At 43.7% G+C, this 18,101-nt stretch overlaps 1 protein-coding gene across 2 annotated transcripts in view; it reads left to right on the plus strand.

Moving 5' to 3' along the window:
• Positions 1 to 18,101, plus strand: part of PARVA (parvin alpha) — a 63,467-nt gene that overhangs the window by 22,381 nt on the left and 22,985 nt on the right. The window contains exons 1-3 of one of the 2 annotated variants that reach the window (XM_023929130.2): positions 6,413 to 6,770; positions 17,523 to 17,612; positions 17,712 to 17,782. In XM_023929130.2, the coding sequence (XP_023784898.1) occupies positions 6,743 to 6,770; positions 17,523 to 17,612; positions 17,712 to 17,782 (189 nt within the window). In that variant the 5' untranslated portion in view covers positions 6,413 to 6,742. Of the gene's footprint in view, positions 1 to 6,412; positions 6,771 to 17,522; positions 17,613 to 17,711; positions 17,783 to 18,101 lie in introns of those variants that run through there. The other variant, XM_086891983.1, reaches the window with a different exon arrangement.

Below are 18,101 nucleotides of genomic sequence, written 5' to 3' on the forward strand. Positions count from 1 at the left end.
GACCTTCCCTTGTGCCCACAGCTGATAAATGCTTACCTCAGTGACAAATTAAGGGTTTGCTTTCTTCTTCCTGAGCAACCACAGCTATGAAAAGGGTTTGGACACCATCCTGGACTGCAGCAGACTTGTTAGCTTAATTGCAGTCGGGCTGCACAAGTAACAAAGGGCAGGATTCGCCTGACGTGCCCTGTAGTACTAATGAAAATGGAAACATTTGAAGAAAAACAGAAGCTTTCAGGTCCTGGGATGGGATTAACTTGCTCACTGATGTAACATTTTGCAGCCCACTTCTAAAACTGATCCAGATCTGTCAGGTCAGGTTTTGTGCTTGAGCTGATCATTCAGCAGGGAAACTTCACCTGTGTTTTAACTCATTCAGACTAGAAATTATTTGAAAGATCAACTGAAGTCTGAATGTTACAGAAGATTGTTTTAAAGCAAGGCTTCCCAGGGATGAACACAGATTTCCATCTAAATAAAGCTGCCAGCACATGATTCACAAGACCCCAGAGATTTTCCATTAGATAAAGCAGAATTATTGATCTCTGGTAGCACTCTAGAGAGATGAGATGAAAAAGTTTTCCTTGTCTGGGCAGGACCTCAGTCCAAGAGAGCAAAGAGGATAAACACCAGTGTCACACAAACTCCCCAGACTCTGATGAGTGAGAAATTTTGCTTTTGCTGTTATAAAATATCCTACAGAAGCAAAGTGCTGAAGACACAGAACTGATAATAAGAATAAATAAGAGTTTATCTGTGGAGACAGATTTTTTTTACACCATTATCCAATGAGGGGGCTCTTTGTTAAATTTTACAGGAATGAGGCAAAGGGTGCTTAAGCAGCTCCCCAGCTCAGCAATTCAGAGTTGGTCCCTCCATGCTGCAGTCACACATCCATGGCTGGAGCCACATGGATGTGGAGTCACACATCCCTGTGCTTCTCATGGGAACCAGATGAGACCCTCCTCCCAGCCCTGCAGGTGTGGAGGTGAAGGCCAGGCAGGCCAGGGAAAACACAGCTTTGTGGATCCAAAAGCCCCACTAATAATGCTTAGAGAAAAGGAAAGGTTGGCTTTTGCTGGTTCCCTTGTGAGCTCGAGGAGCACTTGTTGCCCAAACTCCAAAATGCATCATTTCATTTGCAGAGCAGACTAAAGCCTTCTAATAAACAGCCCTGTGCAAATATTACATTTTTCAGTGGTGTACCCTATTACTCCTCATTTCTGACAGATATGCTGGGAATTTCCTTTTTAGCAAACAATGCCTGTCTTGGTAGAAGCCTGTTTCCATGACTAAAACTACGATGAGAGCATCAGCCTAGCAGGGTTCCAGGAATAACCTACACATCCAGTTCTACTCTGCCAAGAACCCAGAGGCTGGTTGTTGAGATGAATGATTTTGGTTAATGTGCACCACAAAGTAGGAAAAAAAAAGATGCCTACATGTTTTAGATAGATAATTACCAAGAAATTGTGTATAAAGAAAAATAATGTATGGTAGGGGAACAGAAATATAAGCCTTGAACTTCCTATCCTGGAAATATAAATCACTGCAAGTTTTAAAGTACTTGCATGACTCATAGGCAGAGGTCATAGACCAAATTTGCTGATGGAGGCAGGATGAAACAAATTCGGCTGCATTTTTATGATATTTTTCCTGCTGCTCTTAGCTCTTTATTTACCCAAAGTAATGTAATTTTCCAGAGCAGTGTAACAGATCCAACATATGGAAGTGCTGTGCAGCTCAGTGCTTGGGTGCAGAGCTGGATGGGAGCAGTGGTGTGTCAGTGAGTGGCTCGGAGCAGTCAGGCAGAGCAGTCTCTCAGGAGCTGTGCTGCCAGCTTGGCAGGGCTCTGGGAACGGGATCTCCCGTGGAATTGGGGTAGAAATGCAGCCACTGAACAGGGCCCAGAGGAAATCCAACCCCAGTAACACGAACGCCAAATGGAAGGCAGAGACAGAGGAACGAGAAGGAGGCACTTGTTAATGTGCAGGTCCATAAATCAAGGGGTTTTTCCTCTTGCTTTAGCAGAACTTGGAGCCAATGTAGTGCATCCCTGAAAGTCAGAACACTGTTCTTTTTCCACTTGAGAAATAATGACAAAACACTGAGCAAACTGTTTGGTAATCAGTTGTGTTGCCTGTTGCAGAGTAATATTTTTGTGCCACAAGAGAAATCTGCAGGAGTTATGGTCTAGGTCTGATCTGCACACTGGATTTATGCTGCTGAGGTTCTGTTGACTTTGAGGTTGTTTTTGTATTTTCAGTAGCATTGCTGGTGTTTAGATTTTGAGCCAGCACGGCTTAGAAAATGAGAGGAGAGTTATTCCTGCATGCAGTTTAAAATGTCAGCACAGAGCAAGTCAAAAAGTCTGGCTCCAGGTGAAGGTTTAGACCTGAATGTGTCTTGATTTAATGGCAGGGAACGAGTTTGGTCTGTTAGGAGAGAGAGGCTGTGTGATCCAGATCCTACAGGAGAGACCACTATGTTAGAGTGTTCCAAATGATCCAATTTTGTGTGCATGTATGGTTGTAGAAAAGATTTTGTTTATGATACGAGGCATAAAAAAGTGTGTGTATTTATGGGTATAACATCAGCCCCCTTCCCCTGTGTGTTTAGGGAAAAAGGCAATGGGGCTGCCTGTGTTCAGCAACACTTGGACCTTGCAAGGTGCATTGCAAATAATAATTTGGGATGGTAACATTCTGTGAGAGCTGGAATTCCTCAGGTCAATGCATTTTTTGCCGTGTGTCAGTTACAGGTGAACTGTGCCACGTCAGTAGTATTTCATTTTTCAACAGTCTGAATTGTTTTTTCCATTTGCCACCTCGATCTAGTTGGAATTGCCCCTTTTAGGTGACTTCTGTTAGCATTCAGGTGTGTTATTTGGGAAGGATACTATTAAATAATTTGCACATCTGAAAACACAGCTCTGGTGTCCCCCCTCTCCCTGCGCATCACACAGCCCGTGCTGGAATTCCTTCTGTTGGGGTTTTTGGTGGGGAGGGGAGGTAAATGTCACCTGTACCCTCAGTGCCAGCCCTGAAGCCCCAGGTGCCAGGCTCATGCCATCCTCTGGAGGGCAGGGGAAGGCACAGGGGCAGTTTGGAGTCTTTTCTCCCTGCAGCTGCACCAGTGGATGTTGGCACTGCCCTGTGATTTCTCAGTGAACCAGCACTTTGTCTTACCCCCAGTTTATATGGCTCTTGTTTCTGCTTATGTATAACATGCAAGGTCTGTCATCTTTTCTTCCATTTACATGATCCCTGGCATTTTCAATTCAGGTAGATTAGATTTAGACTTTTTGTAATGAATCTGCATCATTTTGTGTTCTGCTTGCTCCTGAAATAGCCCGAGGGAACCTGGTGGACACAATTTATGTGTATCATTTAGAGGCATAGAAAGCATCTGATTGATTTAGTCTTTCTTTTGGTAGCTCTTTCCTATAATTCTAACCGTGGTTTCACTGTAGCATCACACCATTGAGGAAAGTATGGCTGTTCAAAGGCAGGATGCTTCTGTGTTTAGAAGTGGTGATGCTTAAGGGAAAATGGCCTGGAGGTCTTTACAGCAGATTTTCTGCTGGTTCTGGTGTAGCTCAGATCAGTTGGCAAGGCAGAAAGATGCCTGGCGTTATTCTAACCAGCAGTAATTTTATGAACTCATTCTTTGTGTTATTTCCTGCCTTCAGGAGGGTGTGCTGGGGGCAGGATGCTTCTGTGCAGCCCCAGGCTGTGCTGGGCAAAGCTGTTTGTGGGAGAGCAGAACTGGCTGCTGATGCTGCAGAGGGACTGAGGAGACCTGGCAATGTTTGGTACTGTGCTGGTGCTTGGAGTCTTCCACGTGGCTTTTGGTCTCTGTCACTGCTACACAGAGCAGAGAGAAGGAGACAGAAACATTGAGAGGCTGACCCTGTCATTTTCCAACTGGAATCAATCAGTATAAGCAGTAAGGTCAGTTCTCTGCTGATGTCAGTCAGTGCTCTTCTGTTGGCTTTAGTAAGGCTGTGCCCATCTGCAGGGGCTGAGAATTAAGCAGTTGTTCTCCTCCCAGCCTTTCTGATGCCTTAACATCACTTTTGAGACATGAAAATCCTGTTTCAGGTCTGGGTTGTTGGCTTCTGTGTTTAAACTGAAGGCTTGTCAGTTCTCATGTGACCAGCACTCTGAAGAAGATCCACAAGTGAGGCTAGGTGAAACTCTGGGTTTTTTCCCGACTACTATCTGGATTTTCTCAGAACCTAGATAATTTTATCCCATTTGCATCAAACATGCAGGTAACTTTAGAATCCTGCATCTGTATTGTTTCTAGAGAAGCAAAATAAAATTACAAATGACAGTAATTGACATTACATGCTTTAATTGAATTTCCTCCTCTGTGAACCAAAACCTTTTAACCAAGTATTGCAGTGCTATTTCTGTATTTATTTGTTACATGGGTTAATGTGCTATGTGGCAGATCCAGTATTTATCCATTTTCACAAATTAAGCTATCAGTGTCATGTTGCCTTTGAATTGTTTCCTGTATTGATGGCCAAAACGGCTTCAATAAGACTTTAGTCCTCCCTGGCTATATTTCTGTTTTTACAAAGCTGAAAACTGCGGGGTTGAAAGTGAGCCCTTAGGAACAGCTTGGGAAGCTCGAGGCCCAAAGCATCTTACAGTGTGCTGCTTTCCTCCCTGCACTGATCTCTGCTGAGGGAAGGGAGAAGTGCACAGGCTTCTTGAAAGCTGATCTTGTTGTTGTTACCTGACAGGAATTAGAAATCAAGCCCTGACTGAGTTTATGTTGGTGGCAAGTGACAATGGATTACAGAGAGAAGGAGCAGAAATTCTTATGCTGGCTCCCCAGGCTGTGCACTTCAGACCTGCTGAAGCTGTCAGCTTCTTGCCACATTACCCTCTGAGAAAAGAGCTCTGCTTTAGCTGATTTGCTGCTTTCTTACTCTGCTGTAACCTCACCTGTTACCTGGGCATGATCTTCTGTCTGCTTCTGCAGGTATAAAAATTCAGCGTAAAAGAAACAGATTTCATTTACTGTTTTTTGTAAAAGAACTTCTGTGTGTGCAAAACACCACCACTTTATAAACAGATAGAAATAATCACTTAGAACATAGGTTGAGTTGATGATGCAAGGTGGCTGTGACTTCAGACTTCATGAATTCTCTTAATATATAATAATTTTCAGCATTCTTCTTGACATTTGAAGTGAAGCATTGTTTTCCTTTAGCTGTGCCTGTGTCCCAGGCAGGATTGCCATAATGAAGTGTCTGGGACACTTAGGATTCTGTTCAGAAATGAAGAGCAGGAAGGCTTGGGAGAGAGCTGCCAGTTGAGTATTGTTTGTAATTGAATGCTGTTATTCAGCAGTGCAGGTTCCCAGTGCCAGAAGGCAGTGGCACTCCAGGAGTGGGAGTGGGGAGCCCATGGCAGCACGAAACAGAAATGCTGGAAGGGAAAAAGGCTTTGAGGAGTGACCCAGAAGCTGCAGAGGGATGTGATGATCAGAGACTCCTTGGAGCTGGCAAAGAGCTGCCAGAACTGATGAGAGCTCTGAGGCTCCTCTGCAAGGAGTCACATCTGGCACAAAACCTGGGGGAGGAATGTTGTGTGGCACAGCTGGATAACCCCAAACTGCAAACACCACTCCATGCTCCATACTTCTCTTTTGGCACTGGTATTTTAATCAGAGTTCCACTGGAAATTAGCAAGGTAACTACTTTCCATGACTTAGAAATGAGCCAGGGATGTGTCACTTCCCTCCTCTTGCTCCAAGCTGAAGCAAACACTTAGACATTTTATAGCTTCTGAAAAGTTCTAGTCTGTAGAAAAAACTTCACAGGAATTTGATTTTTAGCCCAAGTAAGTAGTTGCTTTAGATTATATTTTCATTACTTTCCCCCTTTGGAAGAACCCATAGACCATAAAACCAGTTTATTTCTTACCAGTAGTTTATTATTCTTTTGATGGCTCATACCTCTCCTTTCCTCTGCTTTTTAGCTTTTTGTATGCTTTTGCCTGTTTCAGGGCTTAATCCATTTCCATGGGAGTGTTGCTAATTATTTCAGTGGGGAAGTATTTGTAGAGAAAAGAATACTGTGATCAGGATCTGAATTTGGTAATATTTGGTAATATCAGATGTGAGTCTCAAGTCAGACAACAGGATTTGAGTAACTCCCATTGATCAGACTTTGCTTCACAATAACAAAAACTAAAAAATAAAATAAAAAAAAGCCTAAAAAAAAAAAAGGAAAAAGAGAAAGAGATTTCCCATTGCCTACCCAGTGTTTCAGTGTCCGTGCACAGACTTTTCCTGTGACTTTATTCAGTTACAAGGGGAAAAGGTGCCCAGAACAGAAGCAGACTGGAGTTTTTAAAATCGTGTGTTCTGCACTTGCCCTTTGAGCACTTTGTTTAGTTGTATGACTGATAACAAAAGCACACAACCAAAAGTGCATCCCAGCCTTCAGAACACAACTCAGCAAGCTGCAAAAAGCAGATTTAGTTTCTTTTGCAGCTGGTCTATGAGTCTCATGTGGCATCATATTAAATTATATAGGCAGTCAGTCGCTTGTTGTGAGGCGATGCTCTGAGCCGGGAGTTGTGATGTGCTTGGACCATTCTGGTGGAAAACAGGCTGGAAAGCTAAAACAGCTCCTCTGAAGAGTGCCAGGGGCTTCAAACTCCTCCAGGACTGCAGTTCCCCCTGGGATGCACTATGAGGGTGGCCCAGCGACCCTACGATGGGCTGTGGAGCATTTTGCCCTAAAGGTAGGAGCCCAGACCAACTCATCTGGTTGTTTTGCTTTTCTGGTTATTGCTTTCTGACCCTGTCTTTTTACAGTGGTGGTTATTTTTGGTGTGCTGAAGATAAGAATGAGGGTTTATTTTCTTCTTACTTCTGTCAGACTGTGTTTTTCCTGGGTAAAAGAGGAAGAAAATAGAGCAGTCTGTTAATATTTAATGTTATTCCATGGAAGTATTTCTGCAGTATGAACTAGAATTAGCTGTTTCATGCTAGTGATGTTTCATAAGATTATGTGTTCCTGTTAGCTTCAGTCTGGTACAAATGCAGTCTTTGGGTAACACTGGCTCCAACATGAAAATAGTGATTTTTATCAGCTGATTTCCACTCAGGGAGAGTTGACATTTGTAGTCAAAAGCAGGCTTGGGCTAGCAATTCTCAGATGGGCTATGTGTTAATGCAGTCAGTAAGTTTTAATATTAATGTTCATTCATTCAAAATGAAAACTCCATGGTATTGTGCACTTTCTGAGAGGAGCAGTAACACAAACTCCCTTCAGACATGAAAGCTGAAGGCTGCAGATTATTCCTGGGAAACTCCTGATGTGTAAGTGCCATGGAGTAAAACCCATCTGAGGTTCTTTATCCACCTGCAAAGTAGGAAATACTGCAGCCACGGGAACTGTGGGTGTGCTTGTTGAAATTGGTACAGTGAAAAAATGATGAAATTGGTACAGTGAAAAAATGATGAAATTGGTGCAGTGAAAAAATGATGGAATTGGTACAGTGAAAAAATGATGAAATTGGTACAGTGAAAAAATGATGAAATTGGTGTAGTGAAAAAATGATGAAATTGGTACAGTGAAAAAATGATGGAATTGGTGCAGTGAAAAAATGATGAAATTGGTGCAGTGAAAAAATGATGGAATTGGTAGGGTGGCAGTGGCAGCCTCCCAGGAGATGCACTCAGCAGGGAGGAGCTGACACAGGGCTGCTCTGAAATTCCAGCTTGCTGGAGATGTCTCAGAGGGGACAGTGCCTGTGCACTCTGGGGCTTCACCCTTGCTGTTCTCACAGGAACACCAGGGACAGACGGACAGCACGGTCGGTGCTTTGGTTGGGACAGGGCGCTTGGAAGTTGGAGCAGCTGCTTGATTTTGTAAGGAAAGAAGCAGAATTAGGAATGCAGGCAGGGTACCAGGCAGGGCCTGTGAAGGGCAAGCCACGAGGCTGGATGAAAATCATCATTTCTACTGGTTTATATGGAAAAAAAGTGTTTTCTTTGCCGTGCTATGGGTTTGGAAAGCAAGAGGTACAGGTATTCCTGTCTGCTCTGTCAGGCTGTGTAACCTTAGAGACAAGTTTTAAGGCTGGATTTTGAGTGCCAGGCTTCCATTTTACAAGTGCAATTTGTCTCCAGAAAGGAAACATGTAGATGTGTTCCTTAAACTAGAATTGTGGTTTTTTTCCTGTGCTGCAGAATGAGGATACTGCTGTTTTCTTCTGTTAAATGAATTAATTCTGATTAAGGGATTTGAAAGCCTAGGCTGGAAAGTGTTGCTGTATTTCCTGTGCAATCTGAGAACAAATCCTGATTTCCTAAGCCAAACACAATTTCTAGTTTGTGCTACCAAAGTCCTGTCTTGCATCATCATCTTACACTTCTGTGTAAATTCATTTTAGGAGGATAGCACGGCCACACTATTTACTGATCACACCACACTGTGATTTATGCCAGCTGACCAAAGTCCTCCCTCCAGCCAGGGATTTCCACAGACAGCCCTGACACATCCCTGCTCATCCCTGGGCTACCCTTAGTGCTGTATGGCTGGGGAAGGCAGAGGGGCTTCCTCACACCTCACACCACATCCTCACCTGAGGTGAGGATGGGGAAAGAAGTTTCCCTTTTCTCAGGAAATGCTTTTCCCATTTTCCCTTTTTCCCTTTTTCCCTTTTTCCCTTTTTCCCTTTTTCCCTTTTTCCCTTTTTCCCTTTTTCCCCTTTTTCCCTTTTTCCCTTTTTCCCCTTTTTCAGTCAAATGCTACAATTTCTGCTGTCAAATGCACATTAACCTCCACATTGGCCTAGAGAACCCAGTTTAGTCTTCAGGATGCTAGAAGATATATTTCTTCCATTTGAAGGTTTCATTTTGCTGCCCTTTACCAAACCCACCCTTTTTTCTTTCAGAAGGTAGCTGGGTTCTGTTGATCCAGCCAAAGCCACAGCCTGGTTTTACCATGTTGGAGGCTTGTCTTTAAATCCCAATTCCTACATTAGATCCCAATTCTGTCCTTAACTACAAACTTCAGTTCCCTGGGACATACTGCAGAGACTTTAAGAAGTCATCTGTGTGTTAGGCAAAAATATTAAACATAGCAAGAAGTTGGAAATATTTAAAGTCAAGGGGAAAACCAGAATTTAATGTTGCAAGTCAAGAACCATGGTTGGACACTCAGCAATGACACAAAAGGTGGCAAAGAATGGACTGAAACTACCAGTTATGCAATAGATAATATATCTACATACTTGTATTCATTATTATTTTAATTTCTTCAAGTGACCCTTATCCCATCTCTATTTCTCCAGCCTTGCTGTCAACCCCAACCTTCATCCTGGTCCATTTTTTGGGGGTTTTTTTTTCCCTTCTGGGATGTAGAAATGCTTGGCCACTTATTACAGATCTTTTAATCCTTTGTCACAGGATCTTTCCCTGAAGGTGATGAGGTGCTTGTCTCAAGACACAAGTAGCTCTAGGAACTGCAGTTTGAAAATGGGAGCCATGTGTGACACATAAACCAGTTTGTAGTCTCTGAGAAGGAGCTTTAACTTTCCAGTAAAAGTAGTCATTTTTCTGTTTCTTTCAAGAAAAAACTGGATTACTCATTTGGATTACTGAGATGCAGTGGGTCTCTCTTAACTCTCTTAACTTTTTCTCCTTCAAAAACAAGGCTTATATATACAGGAAGGAAAGAGCAAGAAATTCAGGAAACCCTCAGCTTGCTACTAGTGTGCCCTCACATTCCTGAGAACTATTTTTGGGTTTTCTCTTAGGAATAGCTAGAACTTGTGGAGCTGGGAAAGACTTCTTGGAGCAGATCCTTGGTTTTGTCTTCTCTGCATGAGCGCCTCTTGTTGATGTTGGAATAGCTGCTCTTAGCTGCTTGGTGATTCACAAAATGAGGCAAGTCAGCCCCATAAAATCTGCTTCTCCACTCCACAATGTTTGGGAAAAAATGGTTGCAGCAAGCTGGTGAGTGTGTGAGAAGAGCAATTCCCTCCACTCAAGAGATCTGTCTGCCTCTCCTCTGGGGACTGCAGTTTGTTGTGACTTGGGAAATACACAAATGTGGGTGAGGAGGAGGACACAAATGCTTTCCCCTCTTCTCTGTATGGCCCCAAGTGCTCTGTAGTTCTGAGATCCCTCAGGAAATCCGTTCAGAGACCTCTCAGTTCGTCCCTCAGCACGCTGCAAGTCTCAGTTGTCAGGGGATGTGTTTCCATGAGGTGCTTTGCTGTCACAGCATTTGTTTCCATGAAGGATTTTGCACGTAGGGATACCCTGTGCAGAACAGCTAACCACCTGTTTCTGGTGCACAAACACCCTAGCAAGGTGTCTGGGGCTCTCTGGAGTTTGTTTTGGGATCAGATTCCACTCAGCACATTTTGATAAGAACTTGGAATGGCCACAGCATTTCTCATAGGCATGGCTCATTCTTCGCTGGGAATAAGCATCAGCATCAGTTGACCTCTTGTCTGTGTTTGTTCCCAAAATTGCCTTTTGGGATTTTTCAGCAGGGTTTTAAACACTCCTGTAGGGTGACAGGCTTTTCAAACCATCTGCAGACACTGCTTATGCATTTTAAGAGATGTGTTGAGAGGATGTGGAGAAGGAATGAATGGAATGACTGGCATCTGTGTTAGCTTGGAACTTCACTGCTTATTACCTCTCAGAAACTGGAGGGAAATTCTGAGAAGGAACCTTCATCCCAAATGAAATGTGAAAGCCTGGAAGGTTTAATGAAGCTGGCAAAAGAGAATCACATGTACCCTTTCAAAAAAGAACTGAGTTTGCTTCCTGATTTGTTGGTTTTTACCTACCCAGACCAGACATCTGTCTGTCTGTCTGTGGAGGGCTTTTTTCCCAGCCAATTGCAAAAAAAAAAAAAAAAAAAAAAAAAAGAAAAAAAGAAAGGAACAGCAAACAAGTCACTGAGGGACTTGGGGGCGGCTTTGGACTTTAAAGAAAGTTCAAGGCAAAAGGCATTTAATTTGTTTTGCATACATGAAAATCAAATCATAGCATTTCTCCCATCTTTTTTTTGTGAACAGCATTACTCCTGCTCCTTTTGTGTGCATGCCATGTTTGGTTTAATGGAGAAATGAGAAAAGAAAATAGATTCTTTTTTTGGAGGCCGAGTACTAATGCAGAAACATTAAAGGCAGGCACATTGTTGTCAGCCAGTTTGCATATTTATTTACTTTTACAAATGGTTGGCTTGGAGTCAGCAGTTAATGGAATGAGAATGATGTTCCTGTACAGATCATTTCCTGAGAAACATTTTCAATTACAAACATATCTCTGCTTTTCTTCCCTCATTTGTTATGTCTCGGAGAATAAATGGGGAGTAGCATTTACAACTTAAGGTTTATGTTCTGAAGACAATTTTAACAATGATCCCCACATAAAAAGTCCCTTTTGTAGTTTGCAGACATATGTTTATGATGTTTTGTGCTGTGAATATCAAATTTCTGGTGGACGCTGTGTCACACTCTGCAAACTTGTAAACATCTATAAATCCATTGGATCATTTTAGTACCATGTGTAATGCAGATTTATTGTCTTTTGTGTGGATTTCTTTTGTTTCTGAGTTAAAGTTGAGCTGCCAGAATCCATGTTTAATGAATTATGTGTTCCAGAAAATTAGGCAGTGCTATTTTAGATTTATATTTTCTTTTCCCTTTGTGGACTTACAAGATGCACATGCACAGGTATTAAAAATTAATATTTTGGATAGGTGGCCCAGAAAGGAATTATGTAAGCTTGCTTGACTAAATAGTGTAATTCTATAAAAACCTGAACTGTGACTTTTGGAAAATGTTTTTGCTCTCTTCTTTCTCTCATTCTCCAGCTGTCTTAAGTAATTTGGGTCAGTTTTCTCATTCACCAGTACAAACCCAGAATTGCCCAGTGGGATGACATCGTTTCTAGCACTGGGGTGTGTGAGAGGGAGCAGGAGCCAGGCTGAGCCAGTGGGCTGGTCCAAATCAGCACAAATCCAGGGAGATCTGCCTGTGTGGATGCACTCACACTCAAATCTGCATTATGGACCATCAAGGCAGGAGAAGAACTGGAGCTGCTCTTGTGCACCAGTGGTTACAAAAGCAAACCATCGAGGTCATGGGCATTCACCAGAAATTTGCACCCAATATAGGGAATGTGAAAGCAAAACCCCATTCATCTCCATTTGGCTCAGCTATAATTGAGTGTGTGTCTTATACAAGAGCAGTGAAGACATTTTGTGCTGAAAATCAGCATTTTTCTAATCTGGCTGTAATTTCTGGCTGCATATCTCAATGTATGTAGCACAGGCATGCATGTTTGAGTGTGGGCATACATACAAATCCCTAGGGTTATTCTGGCAATATGATGTCTGCACTAGCCTTCCAAATGGTGCTTGTTCCAGGAAAAAACAGCTTAAGGTAGAGACATGACATGTAAAACTGTAGCAGTTTAAAATATCAGGTAGATTTGGACTTTCTTATAGAAAGCTTAAACTCTTGGAGTCGTATGAATGTCAGCAAATCCCAGCTTCCACAAAAAAAAAAAAAACCAAAAAAACACCACCAACAAAACAAAACAAAAAAAACCAAACAAACCAAAAAACACCAAAACAAACAAATAAAAATCCCCAATAAATTAAAAAAAAAAAAAGGAAAAAAAAAGAAAATAAAACCAAGCCCAACCCAATACATGTGAAACCTTCAAAATGATGAAGAGCTTGATTGGAAAACCCTTATGCTAGAGAAAGAAAGGCAATTAAAGGCCAGCAGAAATGTTTTGTATGTGTGTATGTCTGTAGATGTATCTCCATCCATCTAAACCTCCTGGGTATGAAGGACTGAGGTTAGCAGCTGCTGGCACTGTGCTGCTCCAAAATGATGCTTTGGTTCTAATCAATCACACACTTTCAGAGCCCATCCATTCCTTACTCAGTAATTTTGATTTTGTAGGTACAGAAGCAGATGGGGAAGAGATGGCTGCAGCACTCAGAGGAGAGGCTGTTTTATCTGCACCTCGCTGGATTTGTTTTGTGGTTCCTCAGATGGATATAAAACACATCTGAACCACAGAGAGCGCGCTGGGTGATGTGGCATTGCTGAGCTCAGTTAAATAATGAGCTGTGCTTCATTCAAATCAGAATAACTCTAAGCCCTGAATACTAAATAGGGCAGCAAAAAGCCTTCAGCACACAAAATAAATGAGTAAAAAAGCCAAATGAAACTGTCTAATAAATCCAGCGTGGAGCAACAGGCTGCATGTAGAGGAGGAATTAAGGCAATTTGGAGCGTGCGGGCAGCGCTCTGCTCTCAGATGTGCAGCTGCAGTGGGTGCACACATCACAGGGCAGGCTCTGTGCAGCACACGCCTGCCTTTGATAGCACAGGTTTATGACCTCGTAATCCTGGAGCATCTCAAGCAGCAACAATTCCATCCAGCTTCAAACAGCTGCTGGAGCTGCTGTGGATACGGGCTCGCGGGCTGCGGGGCCAGAGTTGGTGCTGGCGTGATGGGAGGAAGGCTGCTGACAGCTGATAGCAGTGGGGCTGCACTTGATTGCATCACAAGAAATCTGGCACGTGGAGCTGAATCAGAAGTCTGAGCAGAAATGTCCATTCCTCATCCAGAGTTAGAACTGGGACTCCAGCATTGCCGATCCACAGAGATTTGTCTGGCCCAGATGTAGCTGCTGCTTTTCAGAGTCTTGCTTTAAAAGTGTATTCCCCCAGTTCCACTCAGCATGGTGACTGGAAAAAAACCCTTAAGGACTGGGTTTTGCTGTCCTGTCCTAAGGGATGAAGTCCCTGATCTTGCCAATATCAGCGCCATGAGCATAGCTGCTGAGCTGGGCTGGGGCTGGGTCACAGCAGAGGGTGAGAACACCGAGGGGACTTATCAATAATTGATTATTAATCAGTAATTGTCAATAATTGACAATTAAGAATTGTCCAGGGGCCAGGCACACAGCCCTGGCTGCTGTCCTTGGCAGGAGCAGCTCCCAGTGCCCTGCTCTGGCTCCTGGCAGCCTGGGTGGTGGGGATGAGCTGCTGCAGGTGCATCCCATCCCCTCCTCCCTTCCTGCTCTGGGGCTTCCTGCAGCTCCTGCTGATGCTCCAAAGCCATTCCTCACAGAATTGTTACAAGAAATTAGATTATGTTACGTTAATTGCAGCTGCTGCAAAAATTGCCCCAATACTGTGTTTTTTCTTTTTATTAAAATGCTTATTGCTGAAGTGATTTCCATGAAAATTAATTAAAACAAATTAATGAAAAGCAGCTGAAAAATGGACTCCTCTACTGAAACTGTGGTATGCAAACTCTGAACCTCAATCACATCTTTGTGGTTGCTCTATAAACACCTAAGTGTATAGCAGTGATTTGTCACGGTGTTTTTTTGATGGAAATTCTTAGAAAGTGAGACTCTACTACATAAATACATTTTCTCTCAGTTTACATACAGCTTGCTATAAACTTGATAAACTGCTCTGTTTAGTGGTGTGACTGATCTGCAGTTACAGCTTTGCTCTTCAGGATGGGGAAAGAAATGAAAAAGATGCTGTTGGGTGCAGAGTTTCTCCATCATGTTTTCTGCTTGAGGGGGGCAAGAGGAACCTTTATTATGGGCTAATACCAGCGTGGGGATGGGTTGTGCCCTGCAGAATGCAGAGGCTGAGGGGGAGCTGTCCTCTCTAAAAGCTGGATCCAGGTGGGATCTGGTGAGGCATTGCAGATCCCAGTCTGGATCGTCTGGAGGCATCAGGGGAGCTTCTGCAAGCAGCTCTGGCAGGTGTGGCAGGTGTCTGTGCTCACAGCAGTGTGCAGAAAGCAGAGCTCAGCCCCTGCTGTGCAGCAAATACAACACTTGCATTCTAGAACACGTCAATGTTTCAGCTCCCCCTGTATATTTATTATTATTTGTATTCCATGGTCGCTTTTGGCGCAGAGATGTGGCAGGGGTTTGTTTGCTTTCTCTGAGGATGTGATGGGGGTCATGCTGTGAAAGGCAGAATGTTGTGCACGTTAGAGGACAGGAATGGCCAGGTTCAGTGGGAAGAATTCCTTACATAACTTTCAGCCTGGAGAGGTGCACTCGGTCTCCGTGGAGAGCTGTGAGCAAGCTCTGCCAGCGGGCTGCCCCTGCAGAGGGGAGCCAAAAGCTCTCATCAGTGTTCCTCCCTTGGAAAGCAGCTGGCTGCTCTCTCCAGTGTCCCCACCCTGGCACAGCACCCAGCCCTTTGGGACAGGACAGCTCAGGGGGGCAGCTGGCTCAAACAGATTTTATTTACTGCCCCCCCTTGGGACTGATGTGAGAAAATCCCACGTTTCTGCCTGGAAAGGGAGCTTTGTGTGGAAGCCCTGCATGAGCTGAACATTTCAGAGCAGAAGGACCTCCACAGGGAGGCTTTCTACCCGCTGACATTTCTGTGCCCATAGCCATTCTGAACAACAACAACAACAAAAACACCAACAAAAAACAAACAAACAAAAAATATCAAAGAGGTTAATGAAACCAGCAGTGATTTTCTCCAAGGAGTGCTGGCAGTTCCAACAATTGCCATTAAGTGCGAGCAGTTCCCCAGACTGTACATCCCAGGCCAGCTTCATCCTCGCTGTAACTCCTCAGAACTCAGAGGAGCCACATGAGGGATTCATTTGGTGCATTGCTTTCAGCCATGGGTTTTGGAGAATATACAACTGAGGGAGCTATTATTGTCAGCATTGTTTCTCCAGGGCTGCTCAGTGTTTGTGTGCTGCAGATACATAAACAGGGTGAGTGTGTGGAGTGAAGCTACGGGTTCAGTCTTGAGGGTGGTGGGTTTTTCAGTTCTTTTTTGTACCACTAAAAGCAATAAGTGATCTAGCAGCCATTATTGCTGCCAGTCTCACATGGATGCTTGGATCCAGCTACACAGATTCTTGAAGCGTGCACAGAAACATTTCACATGGCAGACCACAAAACATTTCATGGGGAGTAGAAAATACCTGGAAATTTCAAAGTCCTGTTTTATCACACCAGCTGACTGATGATCACAGTGTTCATGCAAATTTAGCTATACTTATTGCACCAAGGAAGTAAAGCTAATTTATGAGGCAGACATGAGGGCAAAGACAAGACAGAATCTTCAGAGGACTTCTCTGTTTTCTTAAAAACCAAATTGTCTCTGTAATTTTCAGAATAAGCTGAGGAAAGCATCAGCTGGCAAACCTGAATTGTTGGCTAGTGAATCTTGCATCTGCACATAAATCAGATATTTCAGGACATGTCAGAAGGTGTGGACAGCCACCTGAACCTTTAGGCTGTATGTAGGATTGTTGGCTCAAGCTGTTGAAGTTTAAACTCTGGCTGGGACAGATGAGCTAACAACCAGCCCTGTTCAAGGTGTGTGCCCTGGAAATGGGGTGGGCACAGCAGCATTTCTTGCTGGTCATGGATGGGACAGCGAGCCCCTTTCCTGGTGTGGTAAATCAGCTTTGCACTGATGTCTTGTTCACAAAGCAAGGCACAAACCAGTGTGATCCCTGCCCTGGATCCCTCCCTGCTCAGGGTGGTGTGCTGGCTTGGTGGGGCTTCTTGCCCTCTGCCAGGGAGGCTGTTTGGGCAGTGAAGGAAGGGTTTTGTCTCTGCATCCTATAAAGTTTGGGTCAGCCAGAGGAGTGGATGGCGTTTCTCTGGCCTGTACTGGGGATAGAAGAGTGTCAGGCTTCCCTTTACACCACTTCTCTGGATCCTTCTGCTCCTTTCTTCTCAAGAACGTTGATTTTTACAGAATTTGGGGACTTTGAGTAAAACCTTGTCCATATCTCCTGGCTACTGCTGGCATCTCCAAACTGTGGGATCTTGGATTACTTCCCCATTCCTTTGTCCAAGCTCTTTCTCAGCCTTGCCTCCACACTCTCAGCACCCTGCAGTGTGTCTTGCTGCTGTGATTTCTGCCCTGAAACGCCAAGAGCACAGGGCAGCAGCATCCTGCAGGCTGCTCCAGCCGGGCACTGCAGCCCCAGCAGCATCAGCAGCAGAATGTGCTTCGTGCTGCAGCTGCACCTCCAGTCTGGGATGGTTCCTCAGCCTGGGAACCCCTGCCTGGGCCACACCAGCTCTGCCCCAGAGATGCTCCAGAGCCTCGCTGACACTGCCAGCAATAACCATCTCCCTCAGCTGAAAGGATTCATTGGTGTTAAAATGTCACAACCATTAACATGCAAGTGAGCCTTTTAAAAATTTGAGGACAATGGGCCATATCCTGGAAGAGATTTGAGGTAATTGTGTTGGTTCCAGCACGATTATCCACGAACAATGTTCTCATACAAGTAAAGGTTTGTTGGCTGGGCCTCTCATTTTTGTTAGCTTTACTTTACTGCTGTAATTACACCCAGTGGCTTATCTAATAGAGTCATGTTCTTATAAAGAAATTAAGACAATTAATGCTACTTTTAGTGAGAGTGAAATAGTAAAATTAAATTGAAATTTGACCAAGCTTTTCTTTTTTTTTATTTCCTAGTGTCTGAATTACAGGAAGAAGGAATAAATGCCATTAACTTACCTCTCAGCCCCATTCCATTCGAACTAGACCCCGAGGACACTATGCTAGGTAATTCACAGCAATTTTACATCTCTATGTGAAAGCCTGGTGTAAAATGAAGTGTTGTGCCTGGGATAGTTTCTAATGTTTTTCTTTTAAACCTTCCAGAGGAAAATGAAGTCCGAACAATGGTGGATCCAAATTCAAGAAATGATCCGAAATTACAAGAACTGATGAAGGTAATGAAAGCATGTAAACCCTCTCAGGGAAGTGGAACTATTTTTTAATGCCATCCCTGCCCCTCTTTCACTTGAGCACTTCAGAGCAGGAGTTGGATGTGAATTAGCTGGAGCCACGGGGTGCGTACATCCCAGCGAGATGGGGAGGTCATTTGTGCCAGTATCTCTCTCCAGATGTGGCACAGGGAGACTTCAAAATTTCTGCTAAAATCCTGAGTCCAGAGTCCAAGATCCCCAATCTCAGATCACACTGGATTTCCCTTGTCTTTGGGATTCTTGGGGTTTGGACTTTAGCAGTTGATTAAAATCAACTTCAGCG

Source organism: Cyanistes caeruleus, chromosome 6, assembly GCF_971803275.1.
Source record: "Cyanistes caeruleus chromosome 6, bCyaCae1.hap1.1, whole genome shotgun sequence".
Classification (NCBI taxonomy): domain Eukaryota; kingdom Metazoa; phylum Chordata; class Aves; order Passeriformes; family Paridae; genus Cyanistes; species Cyanistes caeruleus.